The 25,984-nt window shown below is 42.4% G+C and overlaps 1 protein-coding gene across 5 annotated transcripts in view; it reads right to left on the minus strand.

Annotated features, from left to right (window-relative positions):
- Window positions 1–25,984, minus strand: part of INPP5A (inositol polyphosphate-5-phosphatase A) — a 429,997-nt gene that overhangs the window by 27,149 nt on the left and 376,864 nt on the right. For all 5 annotated transcript variants that reach the window (XM_044420719.1, XM_044420716.1, XM_044420718.1 and 2 more), the window contains one exon: window positions 25,401–25,474. In XM_044420719.1, coding sequence (XP_044276654.1) covers window positions 25,401–25,474 — 74 coding nt within the window. The remainder of the gene's footprint in view (window positions 1–25,400; window positions 25,475–25,984) is intronic.

Below are 25,984 nucleotides of genomic sequence, written 5' to 3' on the forward strand. Positions count from 1 at the left end.
AGCGTTGGGAGAAGTAGAATCAACTTACAACTCATCTGAATGTACCCAATATGGAGGCGGGTCACTGGAGGAGGAACCACCTGGTGACTGGGATGCCTCGCCTTCCAGAGGCGGTACACACCCGGCGCCCCTCGAGGTCGAAGGATGAGGTCAGTCCCGACACTCAGGTGTTGGAGATTGATCCCGAGGAGCCAGGTAGTATCCAATGGGTGGATAGTCGGACCATCTTGTTGCAGACACGAGAGTCATCAGAGTGGGGTTTTGATGATCGGCTCCTCCGCTCTCTCTGTGGGGAGAGTCTGGCACCAGGGTTGAGCCCAACAGATGGCATAGGAGTTGGGGATTGAGCCCTTGGTGGAGAGTCTTTGATCTCGCCATCAGAGATCAAACCGCGAGGTGGATCTTGATGTAACTCCAGATCCATATGGAGCGGGGACACTAGAGGCATGACTCTCATCGCCGCTTGGATGGTCAGACCCGAGGGTGTCGGTACTGGGGCAGCCATCAGAACCGAAGAGGCCGCCGAACCAGAGCGTCGGTGTTTGGAATGCTCGGGTTTCTTTGGTTTCTTGGCCGGTTTCTCGGCCCTATCCTTCTTGGCCCTTTTGTGCACAGGCGGATTCTCAGGCGCACTGTGCTTCCTCTTTTCCTTTTGTTTCTTGGGCGGAGAAACAGACTGCTCTCCCATGGTGGAAGCACTCTCACCCGAAGGGTGTGAGGGCGGAGCAGTAGAGGAAGGGGCCGGGTGTTGCGGCGGTTCAGTAGAGGCCAGATGGCGGTCTGGTGGGGCCGAAATTGCAGCGGGCTTAGCCACCAGTTGATCAGATTGTAGGAGGGCCTGGTCCCACAGGAGCGTTCGTAAATGGTTCTCCCTATTCTTCCTGGCTTGTTTCGAAAAGGCCAGGCAATGGACAAATTTGTCCGTCCTGTGACCTTCCCCTAAACAAAGGAGGCACAGGTCGTGCGGGTCTGCAGCAGGCATTTTAGAGCCACACTCTCCGCACTTGCGGAACGCCGCCCGTTGAGCCACTGTGAAAAAGAAGAAAAGAAGATAGCAAAGCTGGAATAGATAATATTTTTTGTTTGTTTTTTTAATAGGAAGAAGATAAAAACTGGAGAGAATAACAGGAATAATATATAAAGGTAAGGATGGAATACTAACTTGGAATGAACAAGAGAAAAAAGAGGTTCAAACAAGAGAGCACGAGGTAAAATCTAAGCGAGAGCGAAGCGGCACGAGGCACAACCAATGGCGATCATCAAGACTGGAAAATGGCAGACACTCCGCTCCTTATATACTGCTAGCGGGGAGGGGGAGCAGAGTTTCCCACCAAACCGTTAGCTGTTAATCTTTCGGCCAAAGGCACTGTGCAGGCGCAGAACCCTGCAGGCGCTGTGTGATGCACAGAGGCCACGAAGAAGAAATTTCTTTTCATGCAGATGATGTCAGGTTCAGCCCCAGGTGTCTCCATGAAAAGGATCAGATAGCAAGTGGAGTAATAGAAATTCATGCTAATCTGAATCCACTGTGAATTTCTCTGACACCCCAAGTACTCTAACTTCGTTTATTTATTCTTATGACTGCCCTGTTGCAAATATAGGACAGAAGAAACTACCAGTATAGTCTCTTGCACCAGGCTAGATATTGGTACTAGCATGGCAGCTGAAGGAGGAAACCTCTCTGAGCTCACAATACATCCTCTCTAGGGTCCTGCATTCATTTGCACTGCATATAAATCTTCCAGTATGGCTCAAACACTGCCAAGGCATGCAAGGCTTCTGGAAGAGCTGAGACTACTGTTTTGTATCCAAAATTACCAGTACGCAAGTACTGCTATTCAAATCCATGATACAGCCAATATTCAGTAAGGCAGCATTCATTCATAGCCAAAAGGAGCATTTTCCACCTTGGCAACCTTTGTCAGGACATTGACTAAGGATTGGAAAGAAGATGCATTGTTAAGGTCAAGCAGCTTGCCTGGAATTCTGGAGTATGTATCATAAATTCCATCACAGATACTTGGGGCAACTGTATAGCTATCCTGTGCTTTATCTCTGCATAGTTTAACTGCAGGAAATATGGAGTTCATTTCAATTTTATTAAAACAAAGAGCAGCAATCAATGCATTTTTTAAACTACTGATGTGATGGTTTTACAGTTATAGTAAGAAAAGCTTCCAAGCCCCTTTCTCAAATGCTGCCTACAAAATTGTGAATTCATCTTTCCTAACTTCTGAAATCATAAACCACATGGCAACTGTTAACATGCTACAAAAGCTGGGAATAAAACTGAATTTAACCTTTCACAAAACATGTCCATGATTAGCAAGGGAGATCACAGAAATACAAGTATTCTTCTGAAAGAGATCTTGGCTTTACTACACTGCAAGTGTAAAATTGGGTTAATGAGAAATAAAAAGATTCAATTTTGTTGTCAAACACAATTGTGAATTTCAGTATTCCAGTCTTAAGTAATCGCAAGGTATTGGGAATTGAGGAAGAATCTGCAGGTTGTATACCGTGATGGTCTAATATCAGTGGTTCCTAACCTTTTAAAAACTTGGGTAGCAGTTTGGTTGGATGCCAGAACAGTCTGATCAGGCTGGAGGTAGAGAGGATCAGATTGGTGGTATCACAGGCAAAGGCACTTCAGTTGGAATGGCTGCTCGAGTTGGAGGACTGAGGTGCTCAGAATGAGCTGGATAGCGATCTGGCCTTTTGGTGTGTTTGGCTTTACACGGCTTCTTGGTCATTTTGTGACCTTTGGGCTCGAGGTGCTTCCTTTTTTCCTTGTGCTTTTTTGGCACATTGGAGTCAGCAGACTGCCTGAAAGCAGACGATTTTGACTTGCTTGAAGCAGCATTTAATGGCTGCTTTTTAGTTGCCTCTCTCTAAAAAGGGCTGAGGAACTTTCATCCTCCTTGCATTTCCATATACAGGTGACTGGCCCTGTTCTTATACAGACTTGCTTAGTAAAGGCCTGGCAATGTGAACACTTGTCCACTTGATGCTCTTTGCCCAAGCAAAATAGGCAAAGAGAGTCGCCATCCAATGAGGGCATTTTCATGCCTCCCTCAGTGCACTTCCAAAATGCTGGTTTGAGCAACATCAAGAAGATAGAAAGGAAAGGAATCCAAGAGTAGAAACTAAGAGGGATTACAGGACATTTAAAAAAAATTGTGAGGAATAAGACTAAAGGGAAGGACTTTGGAAATGGGAACCAAGGAGATAAGAGAACAGGGAGCAAAAAATGAGTAACAGAAGAACATGAAGCAAGCTGAGAAGGGAGACTTTGTGAGGGAAGGCTGAGAGAAATGAACACTATGGATCCCAATGCACTGCAAATGGTGGTTGAAAGCGAACTGAGAAAAGGGCAGGAGTCCATCTATTTCTATAACAGGGAAGGTGAGGCAGGGCTCCCACCAAAAAAATTTTCTAGGCTTGGCTAGAGGAATCTTCCTGAACATGGCACTGCACAGGCAGAGCATCTATATGTGTGATGCACAGAGACCACAATGAAGAATGATGTGTGTCTTATTTAAGCAAAGTCGGGAGGGTAAACAAGGTTTGCAAATATAAAAGTTAAAGTACAATGTGTTAAACAGCTGCTACGTACAATACTATAACAACACCATGGTGACCAAGCTAGTAATCAAAAGTCATAATAAAAGAAGTATGTGTGTGTTTTGTGTCAACCAGGCAATTCAATAGTAAAGAGTATAATAGGGTAAAAAAATAATGAATCATAGCTTCACTTAATACTCAGTGCAAAAAGAATTATACACAGTGTCATGTTTCCAAGTAGTTTCATACACTTGCAAAGAATGTATTTTGTGTTAATACTATTTCTATGATTTTTTAAAATTACACTGAAATAATCCCAGCACAATTACCTTTGACTGTATTAGCTACTTTACTGGATTAGCTATTGCATGGGTGAAATGGGGTGCTTCTATTTATGCACAAGGCAAAAAAGAACTCAACTTTCTGTGACAAAATAAGAGGCCATGTGTTTCTCCGCTGTTCTCAGCACAGAAAATCTCCTTTTATTGACTGTAAAATATATCCATCATTAACTCATGAATAGTTTGGGTGAAACTGTTAAATGAATTTTTACATTGATTATTCTTGTTTGGCTCCTGTGTAAATATGTTTAACTCTAACAATCACAACAGTTGGAATTAAAATATTGCCTATAGTATATTTTGCTTTTTAAAATAAGATTAATAGCAATTGGTATGTGTGAGGAAGTAGAGGGGCTCACCCATTTCCTGGGGCAATCAATAGAACAGGGCCAAAGAACAGGGCATAAATGGGAATCTGCTTTGGCAGAACGATGCACAGGACTGCAATGGCATACAGCTGCGCAGAATTGCTTATCAGAATGTTGCGCGGCACTATGTCGAAGGTTTTGCTAAAGTCTGGGTAGATAATGTCCACACTGTTCCCTTTGTCCTTTTGGGAGGTTACCCAAAAAATGAGATTAAATTAGTCTGACAGGATTTATTTTTGATAAATCCATGCTGGCATCTATTAATCACTGCATTTTCTTCAAGATGCTTGCAAATAGATTTTTAAATAATTTGCTCCAGAATTTTTCTAAGGATTAATGTCAGACTACTGGTCTATAGTTCCCGGGTTCACCGTTTTTCCCCTTTTTGAAGATAGGGATGACATTTTCCCTTCTCCAGTTGCCTGGCACTTCTCCTGTTTTCTAAGATTTATCAAAGATAATAGCCAGTGGTTCTGAGAGTTCCTCCGCTAGCTCTTTTATGACTCTGGGATGGAGTTCACTGGGCCCTGGAGATTAGACAGTGTTTTTTCCATCTAGGTATTCCTTGACCATTTCTCTGTCAATCTTTGGCTGCCATCTCTCACTTCCAGCTTGTACTTCCTCTTGACTGCAGATTTCCTTGTGAGAGAAGATTGAGGTGAAGCAAGAATTGAGCGCCTCTGCCTTTTTCTTGTCATCAGTTATCACTCTGGCATCCAAATTTAAATACCTGGACACCCTTCTCTTTCTCATGTCTTTTGTTCTGGATGTATCTGAAGTAGGCTTTCTTGTTGTGCTTCGTATCCCTTGCTATTCTCAGCTCATTTTGTGCTTTAGTTTTCCTGATACTGGGCCTGCAACTCCTTGCTATGTGGTTATACTCTTCCATTGTGGCCTGACCTCACTTCCATTTCCTGTACATGTTCTTTTTTTCTTTCAGGCTGTCACTTAACTTTTTGTGGAGCCATGTGGGCTTCCTCTGTTGTCTTCCACACTTTTTTCTTGATGGAATTGTTCGTAGTTGTGCTTGGAGAATCTTCGTTTTCATGGTTTCCCAGCCCTCTTGGATGCCTTTCCCCTTAAGGGTGTGTTGCCATGGCACTTCGCTTATCATTCTTCTGAGTTCATTGAAGTTGGCTTTCTTGAAGTCCAGGATGCTTGTTTGGCTCCAGTTACCCTTTGTCTCCTTTATACTTAAGAATTCAAGTACTGCATGGTCACTTTCCCCCAGAGTTCCCATGTTTGTTATTTTGTCCACCAGACCATCCTTTTTAGATAGTATTAAATCAAGGATAGCTGTTCCTCTTTTTCTTTCCTCTACCTTTTGCTGGAGGATGTTGTTGGCAACACATGTCAGGAATCTCTTGGAGGGCCCATGCTTGGCAGAATGTGTCTCCCAGCATGTATCAGGGAAATTGAAGTCCCCCATGATGACTGCATCAGTCTTCTTGGAAATGCTGGTAATTTGCTTTTTGAAGGGTGCATCCTTGTCTTCTTTTTGACTGGATGAACAGTAATATATGCCAATAACTATGTTTTTCTTATTTTTGCTCCTTTTAGTCAGATGCTTTCAATGGGGCTACGAAGTTCCTCTTCTTGTATTTCTGTGCAGATACATTTGTCTCTTACATACAATGCAACTCCACCTCCTTTTTTGTCCTTTCTATCTTTCTTGAACAGGTTGTATCCATCAATTGTAGACTTCCAGTCATGTGAGTCATCCTACCAAGTTTCAGTTATTCCTATAAGATCATAATTGCCCTCATGTACTATGAAGATCTGAGAACCTGCCTTCTCAGTCAAGTCATTTTATGGTTGCCAGATTTCTCCTGGCCTTTTATCCTACAGACTGATGCTTCAACCATGGGTTTGGGGGCAGTTCTGACGCAAGGGGATGGGGCGGCCAAGCATCCAGTACTCTACTTAAGCTGTAAGCTGGAGCCATGAGAGCACCAATACTCCATGATAGAGACGGAGGCTCTAGCTGTCAAATGGGCTGTTCTGGCCCGGAGACACTTTATCTGGGGTGCTCCAATCACATTGGTCACTGAACATGCTCCACTACAATGACTGAATAGAATAAAGGATGACAACCCCTGCCTTACCCATTGGTATTTAGCATTACGGCCGTATGCCTTTATGGTCCAACATGGACATGGTGCCCGACATGCTAATGCTGATTTCTTTTCCTGCCAGGGCCCCTGGTGATTGCATGGAGATGGTGAATCCCTCTTGGAGGGGGTATTTGTGAGGAAGTAGAGGGGCTCACCCATTTTCCTGGGGCATTCAATGGAGCAGGGGCGAAGACAACAGGGCATGACTGGAAATCTCCCTGAGCAGAATGACCCACAGGACTGCAATGGCTGGGATGTGGGGCAGGCGCATAGCTGTGTGGAATTTTTGGCCAGTGCAGGAACCGCTGGATTGCGTGGAGTGGGAAGGAGAGAGAGTGGCGCATGGAAGGAAGATATAAAGGGGAAGCGGAGGAAGGGAGCAGAGATGAGAGAGACAGACAGACAGACAGACAGACAGAGACAGAGAAGAGGGACTGAGAAAGAGATGAGCATGTAGATTGTGACAGGCTGGCTTTGCCACCACTCGCAGACAGCTGGATGGGAGCAGTAAAGGGAAACCCTGCGACCAAGACACACAGCTCCCCATTGTTCCAGGGTGACACCACTCATTGATATAGATACGGGAAGGAGGAAGGGCTGGAACAGGTGAGGGCTTTGGCACTTTGGACCTCATAGCTGCGAAAAGAAGTTGTAAAACGGCAACCAAGAGGCACGGTGAGTGAACTGGTTTCTTCACATGCTTTACAGTGGAAGTAAGGGAACAAGGCATCTTTAGCATGCTCCTCCCTCCTAATATAGTCACAGTATGGTAATTTCAATTCTACAGAAAGAAGACAATACAGTGGTACCTCGGCTCATGAACTTAATCCGTTCCAGGACTCTGGTTGTGACCCAAATTGGTCATGAGCCAAGTCAAATTTCCCCATAAGGTTCAATGTAAATAAGGTTAATCCATTCTGTAACTATTTTTTTAACCACCAAAATTTGACGCAAAGTGACAAAGAACAGCAAAGATCGTGGCCATCTCCCCCCCACATCCCCAGCATTGCCACAATCGTGCCTGTCATCCCTGCACGAGTGTGACCACGATTGCGGCTACGGACAGGTGATCGTGGGTACTTGGGGGAGACAGTCGCAATCGTGGGCACGCTGGGAGGGAGACGGGTGCGGTTGCGATTGTCACCCGATGCAGAGTTCGTGACCTGAGGCAAAATTTGTCAGATATTTCTGTTCGCGACCTGATTTGGTCGTGAACTGAGGCTTTCATGAGCCGAGGTACCACCGCAGATATATAGATGCTATAAAGAATTACTAGTATGCTGTGCCCCACTAAATGCAGGTAAGAAGCAATGTGACTTCATCTCTGATTTCAATCTGCAATGGCTTGTTTCAGAAGAAATACATTGTGAAGTAATACCTGTGACTATGTTGCCAAGATGGCTGGGTCACTGAAGGCTAGTTATTGAGGCAGTTCTTAACTTCTAGGAACACCAACATGGCAAGTCCAATATTCTTACAGAATAATCCTATGGTTCTGGGGAATGTGTTCCAGGGACTACAAGATATGTTGATTTTTTTCCCTTCAAAGTCTGTGCACTCTCCTATGACTTTGGCAGGGAGAATCTGACATCTGGTTGTCACCCCTCTCCTGGTCTGGTCCATCACAACTCCAGTGGGAAGCATCACAACACCTGCTTCTCCAAGGTTGCAACTGTGAGCAAGCTTGGGGAGGATGAAAAGAGAGCAGGGAAGGAAAAGGCCATGATCCAGGGGTTCCTTAGCCCTCACCACCCACTGTCCGTAAGTGAGCTCAAAGGCTTGCCTAGCTGAATTTGTTTTATTTAGAGGAACACAAAGTGATTCCTGTTACATAGAAACATAAAAACAGAGTGAGTCAGAAGGGGTCTCCTGGGCCATCTAGTCTGACCCCTGGCTCCAGCTGGCTCCGCTCATGACATGCCTACCATGTGCATGTCCAGCCTATCCTTGAACACCTTCACCAACGGGGCTTCAACCACCTCCTGTGACCAGTGAGGCACTTGCCAGACAGAGTGCTCTGATTTCTTAATCCTTTGTAACATTATGGTAAAAATGGATACAGCCAGTCTACATGTTAACTAATCCCTGCCCTGGCTAATTTATCATGCTTATTTTGTGTCCTCACCACTGTAATATCTACAGTCAATTACCATACAATTTCCCCCCAAAGTGTGGGGAGTTCCTGCAAATCATGTACTCTGACCAGACACACACAGTGCTTGCAAAGGACATGGTAGAGGGAAGCCTCCTGATATGCCAGCACTGTTCATTACAGCAGACTCTAAAAGGTATCACTGGGGCAAGGATAAGGGAACATGTAGGATGGAGTCCAAATGATCTGGAAAACTAAGGAAAAAGAGGAAAATATACACTAAAGTAGTAGCAAAGGAGAAGAAAAATGTTAAGCCTATATTTCTGGAAGAGAAAAGAAAGAACCCAGACACGTAAGAGAAGTCGTCCTGGATTACATCAAAGGGTATCTAGTTCAGTGTTCTGTTGCCACTTTGGCCAACCAGATGCTCACAAGAAGCCAGTAAGCAGGGCATGAGTACAACAGCGCCCTCTGGATCATAATCACCAATACCTGGTTTTCAGAGACATATTGCCTCTGATATTGGAGGCAACACACAGGCATCATGCCGGTAGTCACTGATAGCCTTATCCCTCTGGTCGACAAGGTACTGTGTTCAACTGAAGGGAAGGACAAGTTGCAGCATTTCAGAATGACCTTGCTTTAGGCCAAGCACAGAGAAGAAATGTGCTGCCATAGGATTAAATGAGGCCAAAACATTTGGGAGGTAAAAGATTATAGGAGAAAACCCAAGGACTGAAAGTAAGCAAGAGCTGTAGATTAAGTACATTCTGGAAGAATGTGTTACTAGAAGCTAGTAAGAAATGCAGATGCAAAACCCTACTATTATGATTGAGATTTGACCTGTCATTCTTGCTTAGAGGTGTCAAACCAAAGAAATTGTCAGCTACAGAGGGGGTCTGCTGAAGGACAGGGGGAAAAATGAAGAGAAGGTATCTAAGACATGAACATATGTCCAACCAGTAAATTACATGACAGCCTAATGCAATGACAAACAAGAATAGGTCACTTTAAGAGAATGATTAATACATGAGATTACTGTGCATGCACACTTATCTGAAAGCAAACCTTGTAGGTGTGTGTGAAACCCTGGTAAGTCAGCGTCTATCTCTTCCATGCAACAAGTACAAGAATAATTATAATAATTAATGGAGAGAGGTGATAAAGTTAACAATTGCCCACCTGTATCACAGCTAACCACAATGTCCTTAGTTCATTTTTCACACCTACCACTTTTCCATAGTGATTACAGTCTGCCAAATATCTATTTCCAGCCCTCACTGAGTTTGCTGTTTGCTCAATGTCAGAATGTCAGGTGACTGACAGAACCTACAGCATTCAAAAGAATTAGAGTCTGTCTGTCATGGATAGAATAATAGAAAACATGAGTATGTTTAAAACAAACAGGTCTCAGCATTTGCAACATAAAAGATTCCTGGGAACCATGAATAGGGGCCCGAGGAAGCAATGATTTCTCAGGAGTCAGGCAAACTGAGCTAGTTCTGATGGTAACAGGCCATTAAGGGTCTGTGCCTATCCTTGTGCTACAAGATACATGGATGACATGAAGAAAGGACATGACTAGTACATGTATGTTATGTCAGTCAGTGCCTACTCTGTATAGAAGAATAAAGATCTTCATTTGTTTGGGCAACCACGTCTCAGCCGGGTAAACCAAGATAAGATTGAGCTTTGGAAAACTCTTTTCACTCTTTCCTATGTGAGCACCAGCAAACAAACCAGAAAGTCTTCAACTAATGGTAGTTTTTATTTCATACAAATTAGAAAACCGCAGTTAGCAAATACTGATACTAAACCATAGCTTGAAATTGGTATGTTCTGAAGCTATTACTCATAGTTTATTGGTTCATACAAATTGGCAAAATAATTGAAGACTGGTTTGATTGCCAGCTCAATATGCTGTGTGTTCATACCTCAGTATATTAAGCTAAGCCATAATCACCTGATAGTTTTGCACTGAACAAATGTGTGGTGGTTCCAGTTTTTTTTTTTAAAAATCTATTTTCATTGTGTGTTAAGCTTCACCTTCAATTCCCTTTGGGTTGCCATAAGCATAACACAGCTTGTCTATGCCCTATTTAAAATCTGCACCTGAGAATATGACAGGAATCCTCTGTACAAAGGTCCCACAACAGACACATTGTTGAAGAAAGAGCTCTCTAATGCATGAAAAACACTGTCCTAAGTAATGGAAGAAGGACTAGAAGGCCTATTCTATTTGACTTCCTGAATGCCACGAACCACTGGGAGGTTGCACTCCCTCCCTGCCAAGATAAACATTATATTGATTGGATAAGGAATGATGGCAAGAAGCTGAGGTTACCCTTCACTCCCAGAAAGAATACATATAGGAGACTAAACTGGAGCTGAGATTTGCTTTCCTTCTTTCCAATTCCTTTTGCTTTGGGTTGGACAAAGGGCACAGACAGTCTTAGCAGTAATCTCTGTAAGCCTCTTTGGGAGCCTTTTCCAGATGAAGAATGGGAGTAAAAAGCATTGCTATGAAATATTCATGCTTCTAAGTAGTAGCAGAGTGTATCCAGGGATAACAAACAAGAAACATTACACCTGAGAATAATAGGTAATTGTGCAGCAGCTTGATAAAAAGGTTGCATACTCACATGAAGTGGATATAAGCAGGAAAATGAAGTGCTATTGCTTTGGGGGCAAGTACACTGTGAATAAGCAATAGGCATAGCATAACAATAATAGCATTTTCCACAAGTGGCTCTAAATGTGAATTAATTAAATATCAGAATTGATTAGGTGCAGGTGCAGAGCCCATATATGTGATGCACAGGGACTACAAAGAAGAACATACATTGTCTTTAACATTACTGAAGACCTTAGAGGGCCACCAGGGGCACCTGGTTTTTTTGGATTCCCAGGTCTGAGGACCCTTTCCCTTGTCCCCTCAGAGCCAGCATAGGGGGGAAAAAGCTCTCACTACTCCCTATGTTGGGAAAATAACTTTGGAGATGGGTAAAAGGGAGCAGGACAGAAGGAAACTGGGGAGGCCAGGATACAATGCTCCAGCTTTCTTCTGTCTCCCTTCAAGAGGGTCCAAGCTGGACAGTGAAAATGCCGAGTGGGAGGTCGGGGAGGCAGATAGGCTCTACCACCTTTCCTACTCTGCACTGGAAGTTCATAAGCCTCTGAGCTTGGGGACAAAAGGACATCCTGCAATCCTATACAAGTTGAGACAGAAAATTTGTCAGCATGCCCTAGCTGGGAGCTGTAGGACTTTCTTCTGTCTAAACTTCCATTGGAGGGGCGATAGGAACCTTGGGAAGCTTGAGAATACAAATGTGACACATTGTGAGTGCTTTTTATATGAATGCTTCTATAGCTCAGCTTCTGCCTTTGGGTGAAATCCAAAATTCAAATTAGTCAGGACTGGAATAACAATTAAGTTGGGTGTGATTAACTAGATACTCATCTTGACCATATGAAGAATTTCTGTACCACCAAGCAGTGACTGAGTCTAAAAACCAAACTGTCCTTTGTTTTTTGACAGGCAATATATATTCCTGCCTAAGAAGAAATAATCAGATATGGAGATGGTATATTGGTAAGCTCAAAAACTATTTTGACCATTTTCTTGATACAAAAAGCTGTTGCTCATGGCAACTAACTTAGGGGTTACCCCTTCTGTTAATTTAATTACTTCATTATATATTAATGGTCATGGAATATTACCCTAAGAACTATTGATGAAACAGCCACAAATTACATAACCTCTAAATCTCGGTGTTATAAAGTAAAAAAGGAAAAAAAAACAAGAAAGGAAAGGGAAAAATGAATATCATCATTAACATGAAAAGTATGGTTTCCTTCACTGCTTAAACTTTACCTGTATCCCTATTTTTTAATAAAATGAGGCAACTGCATTTAAATTACATTTAAAAACTGCAAATGAAGAAAACACATTTCTTGCAAAAGCTCTAAAATTTGTAATGTGCTAATAACAACAAGGAGAATACAGTCAATTACAACCCACTGATTGCAAATGCCTAGCATTGGTTGAATGTACATGATACACCATTGAAGTAACTCAGGTACCTCTGAATAAAATCATTGAATCAACTCTATAGAACTATAGAACAGTAGAATTGGAAGGAGCCATGAAGGTCCAACCCCCTGCTGTTGCAGGACACCAATGTACATCATCCTGCTCAGATGGCTGCCCAGTTTCGCCTTCAGTGTCTCTAGTGTGGGAGAGCCCACCACCTCTCTAGGCAGCTGGTTCCACTGTTATATTGCTCTGATAGTGAGGAAGCTTTTCCTGATGTCTAGCCTGAATCTGCATTGTCACAATTTGAATTGATTATTCCATGTCCTACATTCTGATATCAGCAAGATGAGACTTTGACCTTCCTCTTTGTGACAGCCTTTGAGGTACTTATAGATGGATATCATGACCCCCTCAGTCTTCAATTCTCAGGACTGAACATGTCCAATTCTCTAAGTCTCTCCTCGTAGGGCAGTGCTACCACACCCTGGATAATTTTTGTTGGCCTGTTCTGGACCCTTTCTAATTTTTCAGCATCTTTCTTAAATCTTGGTGACCAGAACTGGACACAGGATTCCAGATGAGGTCTGAATAGTGAGGAGTATAGGAAACTACTACTTCTTGTGATTTGGAAGTAATACTTCTATTAATGCATCCCAAAATAGCATTTGCCCTTTTGGTGGCTGCATTGCATTGTTGGCTCATATTAGGTCTATTGTCCACAATTACTTCGAGGTCCTTTTCTTTTTCAGTTCTGTTAAGCCATAGATTCCTCATCTTGTATCAATGCATTTGATTTCTTTTTCCTAGGTGGAGGACCTGGCACTCGTCCTTATTGAATCTCATTATGTTGCTTTCAGCCCAGTGTTCCAATTTATCAAGATCACCCTGAATCTTCATTCTGCCATCTGGAGTGTTTGCTATCCCATCGATTTTTGTATTGTCTGCAAATTTGATTACCTTTCCTTGTACTTTCTCATCTAAATCATTAATAAATATGTTGAAGAGCACTGGGCCCAGGACTGGATCCTGTGGCACCCCACTTTCACTGGTGCAGAGGGTTTTCTAAGTCTTCTGTTTCTACCTTTCACTGTGTTCCAGCATGTTTCCTCTTTTTCCCTTCCTTCAGAGTTCTCTTCTCTACTTGCTTCTGGACTATGCTTTGGTGTTGCAGCTCCACTGCTCTGTCTAAAAACACTTCATTTTCTTTTTTTTTACCTTGAAGGTGGACAACCACTGCTCCAGTGCTCTTACTCTCAGGTAAGAAAACAAACATTGCACAGTTGTTGCAGGTCACCACCACTGTGGAATCTGTTTGGTCCATTGTTCATGCCACCTTAGTGATTCTGCTCGGGGGGGGGGGGCGGGTTGTGGCAACTGGTGCTTTTGCCTGTCTTCACTAAAGGTTAGCAACACAGTCCTGCCAGTAAATGGGAGTGTGTTAGAAGGAGGAAAACAAGTGTGTGTGTGTGTGTGTGTGTGTGTGTGTGTGTGTGGGAAAATGAAGGTGAAAGAAAGAAGAAAAGAAGAAGAAAGAAAAGAAAAAAGAATGGAAACCATGTTAGGGACCTCCCCTGCCAAGCTCCTGTGTGCTCCCCCTGTTTACTTGCTCTGGTTGCTCACTCCCTGGGAGCTTGGCTGCTTGTATCCCAGGGGCCCTAGATCAGCTGGGGCAGCTTGCTCTGCTCCGCTCTGCTATGAGTCAGGAACCAGAATGAATCACCCCATTCACACAACTACTGCTAGCTGATCAGGCCACTCCCCTTCAGTTCATCAGCAGCCATCAACCAGCTACTCTGGAACTTCCCTTCAATTGTCTCTTAGAGAACAAATGGCTTTTGGCTGGGCTAGTGAATGCCTGCCTCTGCTTTTCCTCTGCCTTGTTCTATCACATTCCAGAATTTTAAAAAATACATCAATAGTTATGTTGAAGAAAAAGTTTTTTGGCTGCTCTGGTACAACCCCACATGATATTTATTATTATTTTTAAACAGTAATAGTGGTATTTTGTTCTATGCATTTGGTATGTTTGAGTGTACCACTATTTTGTTCAATGGGATATTTATTAGTTTAAGAAATTTGTCATGGCAATGTAACCTTCTCAGACAATCTCGCTGACTTGTAAAATGCACTGGGTGTAATGTTAAATTGCTGAGAAGGATATCAGCATTTGGTTTGCTACCAAACAGTGAAGAGAATATCTTCACAATCAAGATTGTGTCTGGCCATGACTTGGAAAATATTGCTGTATATTGCAGAATAAGGCTTCTGACAGTGAAATGGCATTTTTATAGGAATTAGAGGCACTCAGGCACAACTAAAAAATCCAGCAGCTTAGCTTTAACTAAAATTTAAGAACAAAAATGTAATTTTTGACATCAGCAGAACAAAGCTACATTTAAGTTTACTTCAAGAATAACAATATAAACTTTTCATTTATCCCCCACATGAAAGAGGTATCTGCTTTTCTTCCTGCAAACCCCAAAATAATAATTGTTTTTTAAAATGGAACTTTAGAATACAAGCCTAAGGATTCCCCCTCACCCATGCTAATATTCAAGCATGATGTTCAATGACATCCTTGTTAATGATTCTTAACTACTCATTTCCATGTTAATAAGGGTTAAACATGGCAATACCCATTTTAATATCAATTTTAGTATTAATTGTAGAGGGAAAATGTACACTATAAAGGAACTTTAGGAATAATGGGGGGCAAATTTAGACAAATAAACTGCAATAATAATATTGCCAGGAAGCATAAAATACATTGTGAAATGAGCATAGATTTCAAAGGATTTACTGCTGATAGCAGCCATTTTTGAAACCAAGTTGCTCTCATGAACAGAGCATTTATTACCAGAAGCATGGTGAGGATTCTAAGCAGAGAAAGGAAAAACAGGAGGCAGGTTTTTTCTTTTTCGTCTTAGCAAAATGTGTCAAAGGCACCACAATTTTGAAAATTTCTGTTGTTCTATACAGAAACACACACTAAACTCCCATACTAATCTTTGAAAAAAACAAATTTCTTCTCTTGTGATATTGGTCATTTGGCTAGTTTTGGAAATAATCAATTCTTTCCTTTTATTTGTGTGTGTGTTGGCCCTAAATATAAATACATAGATACACAAGGCATAAGGTTTGTTTTACTAATATATTTTTCAGAAAATTTTTAGATTTATGATACAATATCCACAATCAAGGCAAACCTGGACATTTTAACCTACTGATTTCATTGGAAGAGAACTAGGCAAATACTGCACTTTCAGTTTAAAATGAGTAGATCTATAAGTGTTTAATTTTGCCTGTAACATGCTTATAAAATGTTTTATGTGTACCCTAATAAATTCTGATGGTTATATTAAAAGGATCCCTGTTTCCTTGAAAATGGATATATACTGCCTGCCTGCCTGTAGAATTCTTTGTCAAAACTTTTAATAGTCATACACAGCACATGCAAACCCACACCAGCAGAAAATGAAAATATAATTCTAAATTCCAGAAGTTTGCTTTTTTGAATTGTTTTAGAAAATGCAAGTTCCTTTCTTTCTCCCACCTTTTCACCAAAGTCCAGGCATGCCATCATCTTTTAGAAAATGAAATAAAATCAGGTCTCGGCATATTTACTGCCTGCTGTACCTAAACAAGTAATCTTGACTCTTCTTGTCAGATCAGTGGCACTTCATCACAGCAGTGCTATGCCTCCCTGGCTCCAGAAGCACCACTAACATGGGGAAGCCGAATTCATCACAAGGGTGTGCAGGGTTCAAAGTTGTCATGCCTGACCTGACTGATGACTTCTTGAACGTAAGTAATATGTATTTACAACTTGTATCACATTCTTTAAACTTAAACACAAGATGTGGAAAAGGCAACCTTCTTCAGAGTATGCTTTAGTTGAAAGTTCATGTGAGTGCGATTTTTCCTGAATGGAGAGACTGAAATTCTTGGCCAGTGGAGTTCCTCATATCTGTACACCATCTAGCATAAAATTGCAACCACAAACTTTTAATAAGGGAAAGTGAGAAAACTATGCAAAATGGCAGAAAAAAGCAGAATGGGGCTTTCTTTGTAGAAGTTCCTTTATTTTTAAATGGTGAAATCCTTTTTGTGCTTGACAGAAAACAATCCTACAACTCCCAGTGCTCCCAAGTCAACCATGTAGGATTTTTTCTGTCTAAACATGCATAGGATTGAACCTGAAATCAATATAAAAGTATGTTGTTAACTTAATAGTCAAGGGAAGTGCAATCCTATGGCTCCCAGGAGATATCTAGAGGGCAAGATTTTTCAGCATCCTGGCTCTAACAACAGAAAACAGCTACAGCATTAGAGCTACCACTCTGCACTCCTTCTCTCCAGCCTACTACTGGTGCAGAAAGCACCATCCCAGCCACTTTTCCAAAGGTACAAAAGTGATCTCAGAGAAGGTTTTTGGTGGATATTCTAGGAGTGGACAGTGGGAAGAGAATGGTACAAATCATCCTGGTGGCATCTCAGCCTCCTTTCCTCCGACTCCAAACTGTCTAGCTGCTTGCAAGGTGGAAGGAGTATGGAGGTGCCTATAATCTTACAAATCTTCCCCACAGGATTACACACTTAATGTAATATAGGAAACATAATGCAGCCATTGAATTACTGGCCCTTTTGAAAATTTAGAACCTCCATAGCATGCAGCAACTTCCATAAAATCTGTCATGTGTTATACAGTGATGAAATGGTAACATTACTCTAGATTCACAATCGGGTTTCAAACCAATAACAAATTTAAGTATCATGCTGTATAAGAGATACACTGACCTGGGTATGCAGTGGAGTAATCAGAGAATATGTTCTGTCATATGGTTGGCGGTAATGCATATTCTAATGGCCTTGAGCTTAGGACAGTTTCGGGGCTATATGCATTGACCCATAGAGTTTCATGCTATGTTCATCTTGTTTTAGAAGGGAAAATGTTTGTGTGAACCAGCCCTTTCCAAGAATGTATCTTCTATATAATTCTGTGGCACAGAGGTTGCCTTCTCAAAGGCTGCAACAATAGAACCATGAGCCACAGTGAGCTTTGAGTTCATGCAACCCTTCCTTGCTCATCCTCTGGAATTGTGATCAGAAAATTTCTAAACACTTATTTTTTAGATTAATTGCAATTTAGTATGCTGTCTAAACCATAAATTATGATTAACCTTAACCATTGTTATTTGAAAAAGATAGCTTTAAAATCTTGGTTTTGATGCTGGTTTGTTCCAACAAACTATTATTAAGATGAATCACGATCTTAATGATGATTTGTTGAAACAATGAAGCTTCAAATAATAGGAGGAGCACCCATGTCTGAAGCATGCCATGGCTAACCCAAGGTTTAACATTACATTCAAATAAGACCAGCGAAAGAACATGCTGTAAAAAAGCACAAGTTTTGAGTAAGCCTGTAATATTACAGTAACAGAACTATAAAATTTTCTAACAAGTAGGGCATTAATTATTTTGTTTCTTATTTTTAGTTCTAAATTAACCTGTTTTAAAGATTTAATCTGTTGGTTTATATATTGAATTATTCATCCTTCATGAACAGGAATGGCTGGCAAGAGGACTTGGATTTACAAATATCCAAAAGTCACTCTGCCGAACTCCCTGACCACAGACAGATTTTTCCACCTACCAATCCCTTATAAATCAGAGTACATAATCCATTATTCAGATTAACGTGTGCTAAACTTGGGGCACTCCAGAAAAAAAACCTGAACAATGAATTTTCTGTGGAGGACACAACACAATTTGATGCATTTCCATTGATTGGTTTTTGAAATTCTGTCTAGAACAATGCTTATGAACAATTGCTTCCCATTTCTGAATCTTATTAACTCTTATCTGTGTCATATAATTGTTTACTGAATATTGTGATTTAGGCATTGAAATATAAAATTAGGCATATGCTCTCATGAGATAATCCTATTCTTTAGGAAATCAATAAGTACAGAACAAAAAATCTCGTTTAAAAAGATGAATATGCAGAGAAAGGCAAGTTGCTTACTTGTAACTATTATTCTTTGAGAGGTCATCTGCGCATTCACACACACATGGGTGCTGCGCCTGCGCAGTGCCTGTATTCTGGAAGATTTCATAGTATAATGATTTTTGGTGGGAACGCCGCACCCCTTCCCCACTGGTATAAGTGGGCGGAGACTCTGTCATTTTGCTAGTCAGCTGAAGACTGCCCATTTGCCCCGAGCTGGTACCAGCAAGATAATGTGAGTGCAGTAAAATTGCAAAAATATTGACCCAGTGAAATATTGACCCAGTCACTGACACTGATGTAGGGTCAGCGGGTGGGTTGTGTGAATGCACAGATGACCACTCGAAGAACGACAGTTACAGGTAAGCAACCTGCCTTTCTTCTTTGTGGTCTCTGTGCATCACACATATATGGGTGACTAGCAAGCTTACCCACCAGGAGGCAGGACAGTGTCATTATTGGAGAACAGTAGATAAGACAGCATGGCCAAAGGAGCAGTCCTGTCTGGCTCTGATATCTAAATGATAGTGCTTTGCAAAAGTGCACAGGATCGACCATGTAGCAGCTTTACATACATCCTGTACTGGGATGCCTGCATGTAGGGCAGATGAGATAGCCACGGCTCTGGTAGAATGTCCTTTTGGAGCAATAGGCAAGTCCAGTTTAGCTAATTGGTATGAGAGTTGGATGGTTTCCATGAACCATTTCAATAGGCACTGTGTCCTTGTTGGTGTTCCTTTATCATGTTCAGAATATTTGATGAATAGACATTTGGTTTTTCTGAATGACTTGGTTCGGGACCAATTGAATGCCAGGGATCTGCACATGTCAAGGCAGTGTAAGGAATGCTTGATTGGTGTTGACAGTGCTGGAAGGTATGCTGACAGGATGATGTCTTGGTTAAGGTGGAATGCTATTGCCACTTTAGGGAGGAATGTCGGCTCTGTGCAAAGAACCACCTTCTCTTTATGAAAATTGAGGCATGGGTGGGGGGGTTGACCCAGAGGGTACATAGCTCACTAGTCCTTCTTGCCTATGTTATGGTGACTAGGAAGGCAGTTTTCCATGAGAGTATAGTTGGAGATTGACAGAGGCCATGGGTCTGAATGTCAGTTTCATTAAAGCTTGCAGAATGACAGACAGGCTCCATGTCAGGGTGATCAGTCAGATCGGACAGTGAAGGTTTTGTAATCTCTGTAAGAAGCAGCATATTAACTGGTGGGAGAACACCACAGAACCCGTTATATGTCCTCTATTGTATGAAATGGCTGCAACATACACCTCAATGGAAGAAGGTTTGAGGCCTGCGTGGTGTAATGAGAGTAAGAATTGCAAAATGTTCTTGATGGTTGCAGATTCAGGAGAAAAATTGTTAGTGGCTGCAAAGCATGTAAAACGCTTCCATTTTGCATTGTATTACTTGTGTGTTTGGCCTCAATGTGGACTGCAAGATGAATTGAATGTCTGGGTGTAAGTCTGTTGATCCCAGGGTTATTGTTGGTATGGAAGTTGTTGGTGGTGCCGAGATTGCTGTTGTCATTCCCGAGGCTGAAATTGGTATAGAGGCTGTTGTCAATGTGGAGACTGATGATGAATCCAAGGCTTTTGTGGAACCCAAGGCTGATGTCAGTACCAAAGGAATTATAAATGTGGAGACTGCTATTGGTTCAGAAGTCACTGAGTGAGCCATGCTGTCAGTTTTAGGATATATAGATATGGATGCCAAATTGAATCTTGTTTTTGAGTAATAAGATGTGGAACTTGTGGAAGGTGAGTGTAGGTGTTTCGGGATAGTTGAAGCAGAGTAGGGAACCATGATTGGCGGGGCCACAGTGGGGTGATCAAGATGCATTGTCGCAGCTGATCTTTGCTAGTGTCCTTGTGATTAGTGGAATTGGGGGGTATGCACAGAATGGCTTGTTCCTCCATGAAACCGTAAGTGCATCCCCAGTGGAGTTCAGACCAATGCCCACTTGGGAGCAATAAGCTTTGCACACTGTGTTCTTGTGTGTGGCAAAGAGGTCTATGGAGGGCGTTCCCCACTGGTTGAAGAGATGATGGCAGATCTCTTGATCCAGTTCCCACTTGTGCATCATGGACATATGTCTGCTCAGGGAGTCGGCTTCTTTGTTCTCGGTACTGATGAGGTGAACAACTTGTAAGTTGATCCTGTGGTTGATGCACCAGTTCCAGAGATGAAGAGTGAGATGTTATAATGGGATTGATCTTGTCCCTCTCTGTTTGTTCAAGTAGAACAGTCACAATATTGTCCGTTGCTATCTGGACGGTCTTTCCTTCCAGGATGGTTTGGAAGGCATGGAGAGACTTGTACACCACCAGCAGCTATAGATAGTTAATGTGTTTTGCTTTCTCATGACCGTGCCAGATGCCTTGAGTTCGAAGCGATGCAGTGGGCCCCCCATCCAGTCAGGGAAGCATCGGTATAGAGTGTCACGGTCGGTTCTGATGGTTGGAATGGTACCCTTGGGTCAAGTTGGTGTTGATTATCCACCAAGATAGAGTTTGGAGGACTGAACATGGAGGTTGCAATGGCTGGTACAGCAAATTGTGCTCAGGATGGAAGCTGCAGTTGAACCATAGCTAGAGCAGTCTCATCCGCAGCCTTGCATTTGACACCATGGAAACCGTGAACACCATATGAATGAGCACCTGCTGAATCAAATGCACAGGAACAGTCTGTTTCATGATGAGATTGTGCACAGAGCGTGTAAGTCTTTGTATCCAGTCTGATGGAAGGTAGGCTCTGGTACAGATCGAGTCCAAACGTGCTCCAATGTAGTTGAAGATCTGAGAAGGAACAAGGGATGACTTCTCGTTATTGATGCACAATCCTAACTGATGGAGCAAGCAGTTTTGATTGAGGCTACGAGGACCAGTTTGGAGGATGAAACTAGCAGCCAATCATCCAGGTAGGAGTAGATGTGTACACCCTGAAATCTTAGGTGGGCGCAAACCGGGGCCATACATTTTGTAAACACCCTTGGTGCTGTGATGAGACCAAAGGGAAGAATGTTGTATTCATAGATGTCGGTACTGACCATGAACCTTAGGAAGTGCCGGTGTGTGAGGTGGATGCCTATATGGACATAGGCATCTTTCAAATGTAGGGATGCGAACCAATCCTCTTCTCTGAGCAACGGAAGAATATTTTGGAGCATGGTCATTCTAAATTGTTTGGTTTTGATGAATCTCTTGATTCCAAGCATGTCCAAGATGGGGCGAATGCCTCCGTCTCTCTTTGGTACCATGAAGTACCTTGAGCAGAAACTGTGCAGTCTCTCTGAGTGGCCAACTTTTCAAATTGCTCCCTTGCAATTGGTGAAGCTGTTGTGTGGTGGATTGCGTGTTGTGTGGATCAAATCCAATTTGTCATCCATCTTGGCATGGAAAAGTCTGGTGCCATCGAAAGGCATGCTTTCCACCTTCTGATTTGTCTCCTGAGGGAGACTGCCAGCTTGGAGCCATGTGTGATGCCAGGGGGGCCACTGCAGCAACAAGCGCCCTAAAGTCACAGTCAACATGATGTCTTGCCGCCACGCTGTTGTTTGGAGAGCTGCATTGCCTCCCCAGTGAATGGTCTGGCCAGGTCTCTTTGTAGGTCTGGGAGGAATGCAGCAAGGGATTCCATCTTCTGCCACAGAAAACATTGGCATTGAGCCATAGTGGCCTCGTAATTGGAAATCCAAAGTCCAAGACCCAGAGCAGAATAGATCCGGTGAGACATGATGTCAATCCTTCTCTCTTCATGATCCGTTGGCACAGCGTGTTCTCTTGTCTGGTGCCCGTGGGTGGACTAGATGACCATTGAGTTTGGTTGCGGATGATGCAGCAAGAAGGGGATGCCCTGTTCCCTGACCTTGTACATTGACTCAAGGTGTTGGGAGGTCGGGTGTGGATGGTTTGGTAGTTTCCATGATTTATTTATTTAGGATATTTATATGCTGTCCTTTGCAAAAGCCTCAGGAGGGCTTACAAAGATAAAATACAAATATCACCAAACATAAATAAATTATCGACCCACTCTGGCTGTGGTTAAAATATAATGGTAAAAATACATTATTAAATTCCATCACGGGCTGGCGTAAAGTGGAAATGAAGGGAAGAACTATTGGGACCACATCCTCTGTCCTGATAACATCGTAGATATTATCCTGGTCTGGATCCATATGATGCTGGATATTGATCCTAAGAGAAGATGACATATGGACCAGCAGTTGGGAGAAGTGGTCCAGGCTCTTGCCGGGTGATCCTGGGCCTTGAACCAAAACAAGAAGGTCAGAAGATGTGGAGGCTTGTTCTGAATCATCCGAATCTGAGTCAGAATGGTAAGCAGGACTCATGATGAAGATTGTGCCGGAGATACATCATGATGGGCTATGAGAGAAACTGGGGTGGTCGGTGCATCCAGAGAGGTTGAAGGTGCATATGGTGAAAGTCGTTTTTGACATGTTGACATGTTGGTAGTGGTGTGTAGGGATAGCCATAGGGTGCATAGTATTCCCATGGATATCCAGATTCACATTGTCCAGTTCCAAAACCTCCATATGGAGGTGGCATCCAGTATCTACTGCAGTCTTGCTGAGGTGGCTTGGGTTCGAAGGGGGGCTGACACTGGATCACTCCCAGTGAGGCATCTGGGGAAAGATGCCCATATGGAGTAAAAGTGGGAGGAAGGCTCAGTTCATGGTGTTCGTGGACAGCTCTCTCGATCTAGAAGCCACACTTCTGGCTATGCAAACAAGGGTGACGTTCGCCCCCTAAAACACTGCATCACACTGCTGACTAATGTTCAGCCTGCAGTAACCAGCACCCCGAGATCCCTTTCACCAGTGCTGCTCTCCAGCCACTTGTCCCCTAACCTGTACTTATGATACCCATTCCTATGCCCCAGGTGCAAGATCTTGCACTTATCCACATTGAACACCATCCTGTTGTCTCCTGCCCACTTCTATAGACTGTCCAGATCCTTTTGGATCTGGAGTACCTGCTCCTCAGTTGTGGCCACTGCCCCAGTTTTAGTATTGTCTGTGAATTTGATCAGCAGACTGTTCACCCCTTCTTCCATGTCATTGATGAAAAGATTAAACAGGATCGGCCCCAGGACAGAGCTCTGGGGGACCCCACTTTTCACTGGCTGCCTTCCTGATGATTCCCCACTAATTGTTACCCTCTGCTTTCAGTCTGTCAGCCATGCCCTAATCCATCAGACAGTGCTTTGGTGTATCCCAAAACTCCTCAGTTGCTCAACCAGGATATCATGGGGCATTTTGTCAAAGGCCTTGCTAAAATCCAGGTAAACCGCATCCACTGCATCCCCTCCATCTAGCCACCTTGAAACCTTGTCATAGAATTCCACGAAGTTTGACTGGCAGGACCTGTTATTGAGGAAACCGTGTTGTGTGGCCGCCAGCCTGCCTTCCCTATCTAGCATCACTAGATCTCTCACTATTATGAGCCTTTCCATTGTTTTTTCTACAATGGTCGTAAGGCTAACTGGTCTGTAATTCCTCATGTCCCTTCTACTACCCTTTTTGAAAATTGGGACCAGTGACGCCACCCTTCAGTCCTCTGGAACTTCACCCGTTCTCCACAAGGTCTCAAAAATGGAGGCCAGCAGGTGTGAGAGAACCCCTGTCAACTCTCAAAGTACTCTTGGGTGTAACCCGTCAGCGCTTGGCACCTTTGTAATGTCCAATGCCCTGAAGAGCCCCTCAACTTCTAGGGGGGTGACTCTAATCTGTGCCCCTAAGTCCCCAGCCTCATCTAATCTCCCTTGTGGATATCCTCCGTCCTGCTTTGGGGAGAACACAGACGCAAAATAGTCATTTAGCAATTCTTCCATCATCATCATCATCATCATCATCATCATCATCATCATCATCATCATGTGTCACTAAAAGATGAAAACCGTTTTGCTATTGAAAGCAAATCTGTATTTTTGTTTTAATGTGGCATTTGAAATGTCTTAGGATCAAATGTGTACAACTTTCATCATGAAGTTTGACTCAGTATGTTTGATTTTTGAAAACAAACAAACAAACCCCAATATGTAACATAGCAAGGTGAACTGGATCAGGGCTGTATTGTGGACATGCCTCCATGTCTCTCCAGCTGTTTCTGCCTCAGCCCCTCCCTCTTCTCTCAGCACTCAGATTCCTCATCTCCTCCTCTAGGAGGGACACCAGCTTGCACTGAGGGCAAATGTATCCCTGCCTCCCGAGGGAGAAAGGAGAACATGTCACAGGTGTTGCAGCAGACAGCAACACTTGTGATTCCCACCAAGGCCATCTCCTGGCCTGACTTTGGCTACCTCAAGGGCCCTACCTTCTTCCCCTGCCTTGTTGGTCCTGCATTACCCTTCTCTGACTATTCTCGCCCAATTCTTGCCTTCGCCAGTTCCCTGGCCACTCTCTGCACACTCTCCCAGCCTCTGTTGCTCCACTGTTCTGCCAAGATATAGGATTTGAATCAGGCAGTATGGCAAACAATTTTAGATGAAATCTTTTATGTAGAAGTTGTTAAGAAAAAGTTGAGGAAGGGAGGGTTGATTGACAGATAAGAAACTGGGTCACAGGACATGCTTAAAGTTGTTACCTTGAAAATCATAGATTTTTATGCTATTACTACCAATGCAAACACAGAAATATTAAAGTAGGTAAGCACTGCAGTATTAAAAGTTTGCATATAAATGCAGTATAAGTTATTATGGCTTAAATCCAGAGGAAATAAAAATCTTGTTCAGAAGGTACTTCTTTTTATATCTCCAGTAACAGCAACATTGAAGTTCCCATTCACTAGATTTTCAGGTGCACTTAATGTCAAGATGTTAATTCAGTAAGGCACTGATATCTTACCTGGGAGGAAATGAAATGTCCAGTTCATATAATTTGTCTTTAAAGACTGACAGTTCTTTGTCAAATTCCAAAAGCTAACAAGGGAAAAATACAAACACATATTAAAATAAATACACCTTTTGTTCTGATCAAAAACAATATTATTAAAGAACATGTTTAAAAAATGCAGTTGAAGAACATTTTAAGTTACAATATCTGTATTGGAGAAGTATTCAAAATTCTGTTTATATTGTGTCTTCCAATGTTGCTTTGTAGTTTTATTATTTTATTTTATTATTTTATTGTAAGCTTTATAAGAAGCTTACGATAAAAAGAAAGCAAATTGTGAAGCTTTATTAACAATTGTGTGAACAAATTCATACAGGGCTGAGAAAATGAAAATGAGTGTTAAAAAACTCAAAATATTGATCTCTTAGGAATATCCTGAAATATTCAGTTTTGCTGTTACACCAGTGTTACCATATAGAACTCATATTTGTTCTTTTTGAAGGTTAGTTCAAATGTTTAAAAGGCACTAGCTGTATTCTCAGATAAAATGGATAAGAAATTTTAAATGTTTATATATAGCAAATTAAGATGATAAC

The sequence above is a fragment of the Varanus komodoensis genome, unplaced genomic scaffold (assembly GCF_004798865.1).
Source record: "Varanus komodoensis strain SLA01 unplaced genomic scaffold, ASM479886v1 scaffold11, whole genome shotgun sequence".
Lineage (NCBI taxonomy): Eukaryota > Metazoa > Chordata > Lepidosauria > Squamata > Varanidae > Varanus > Varanus komodoensis.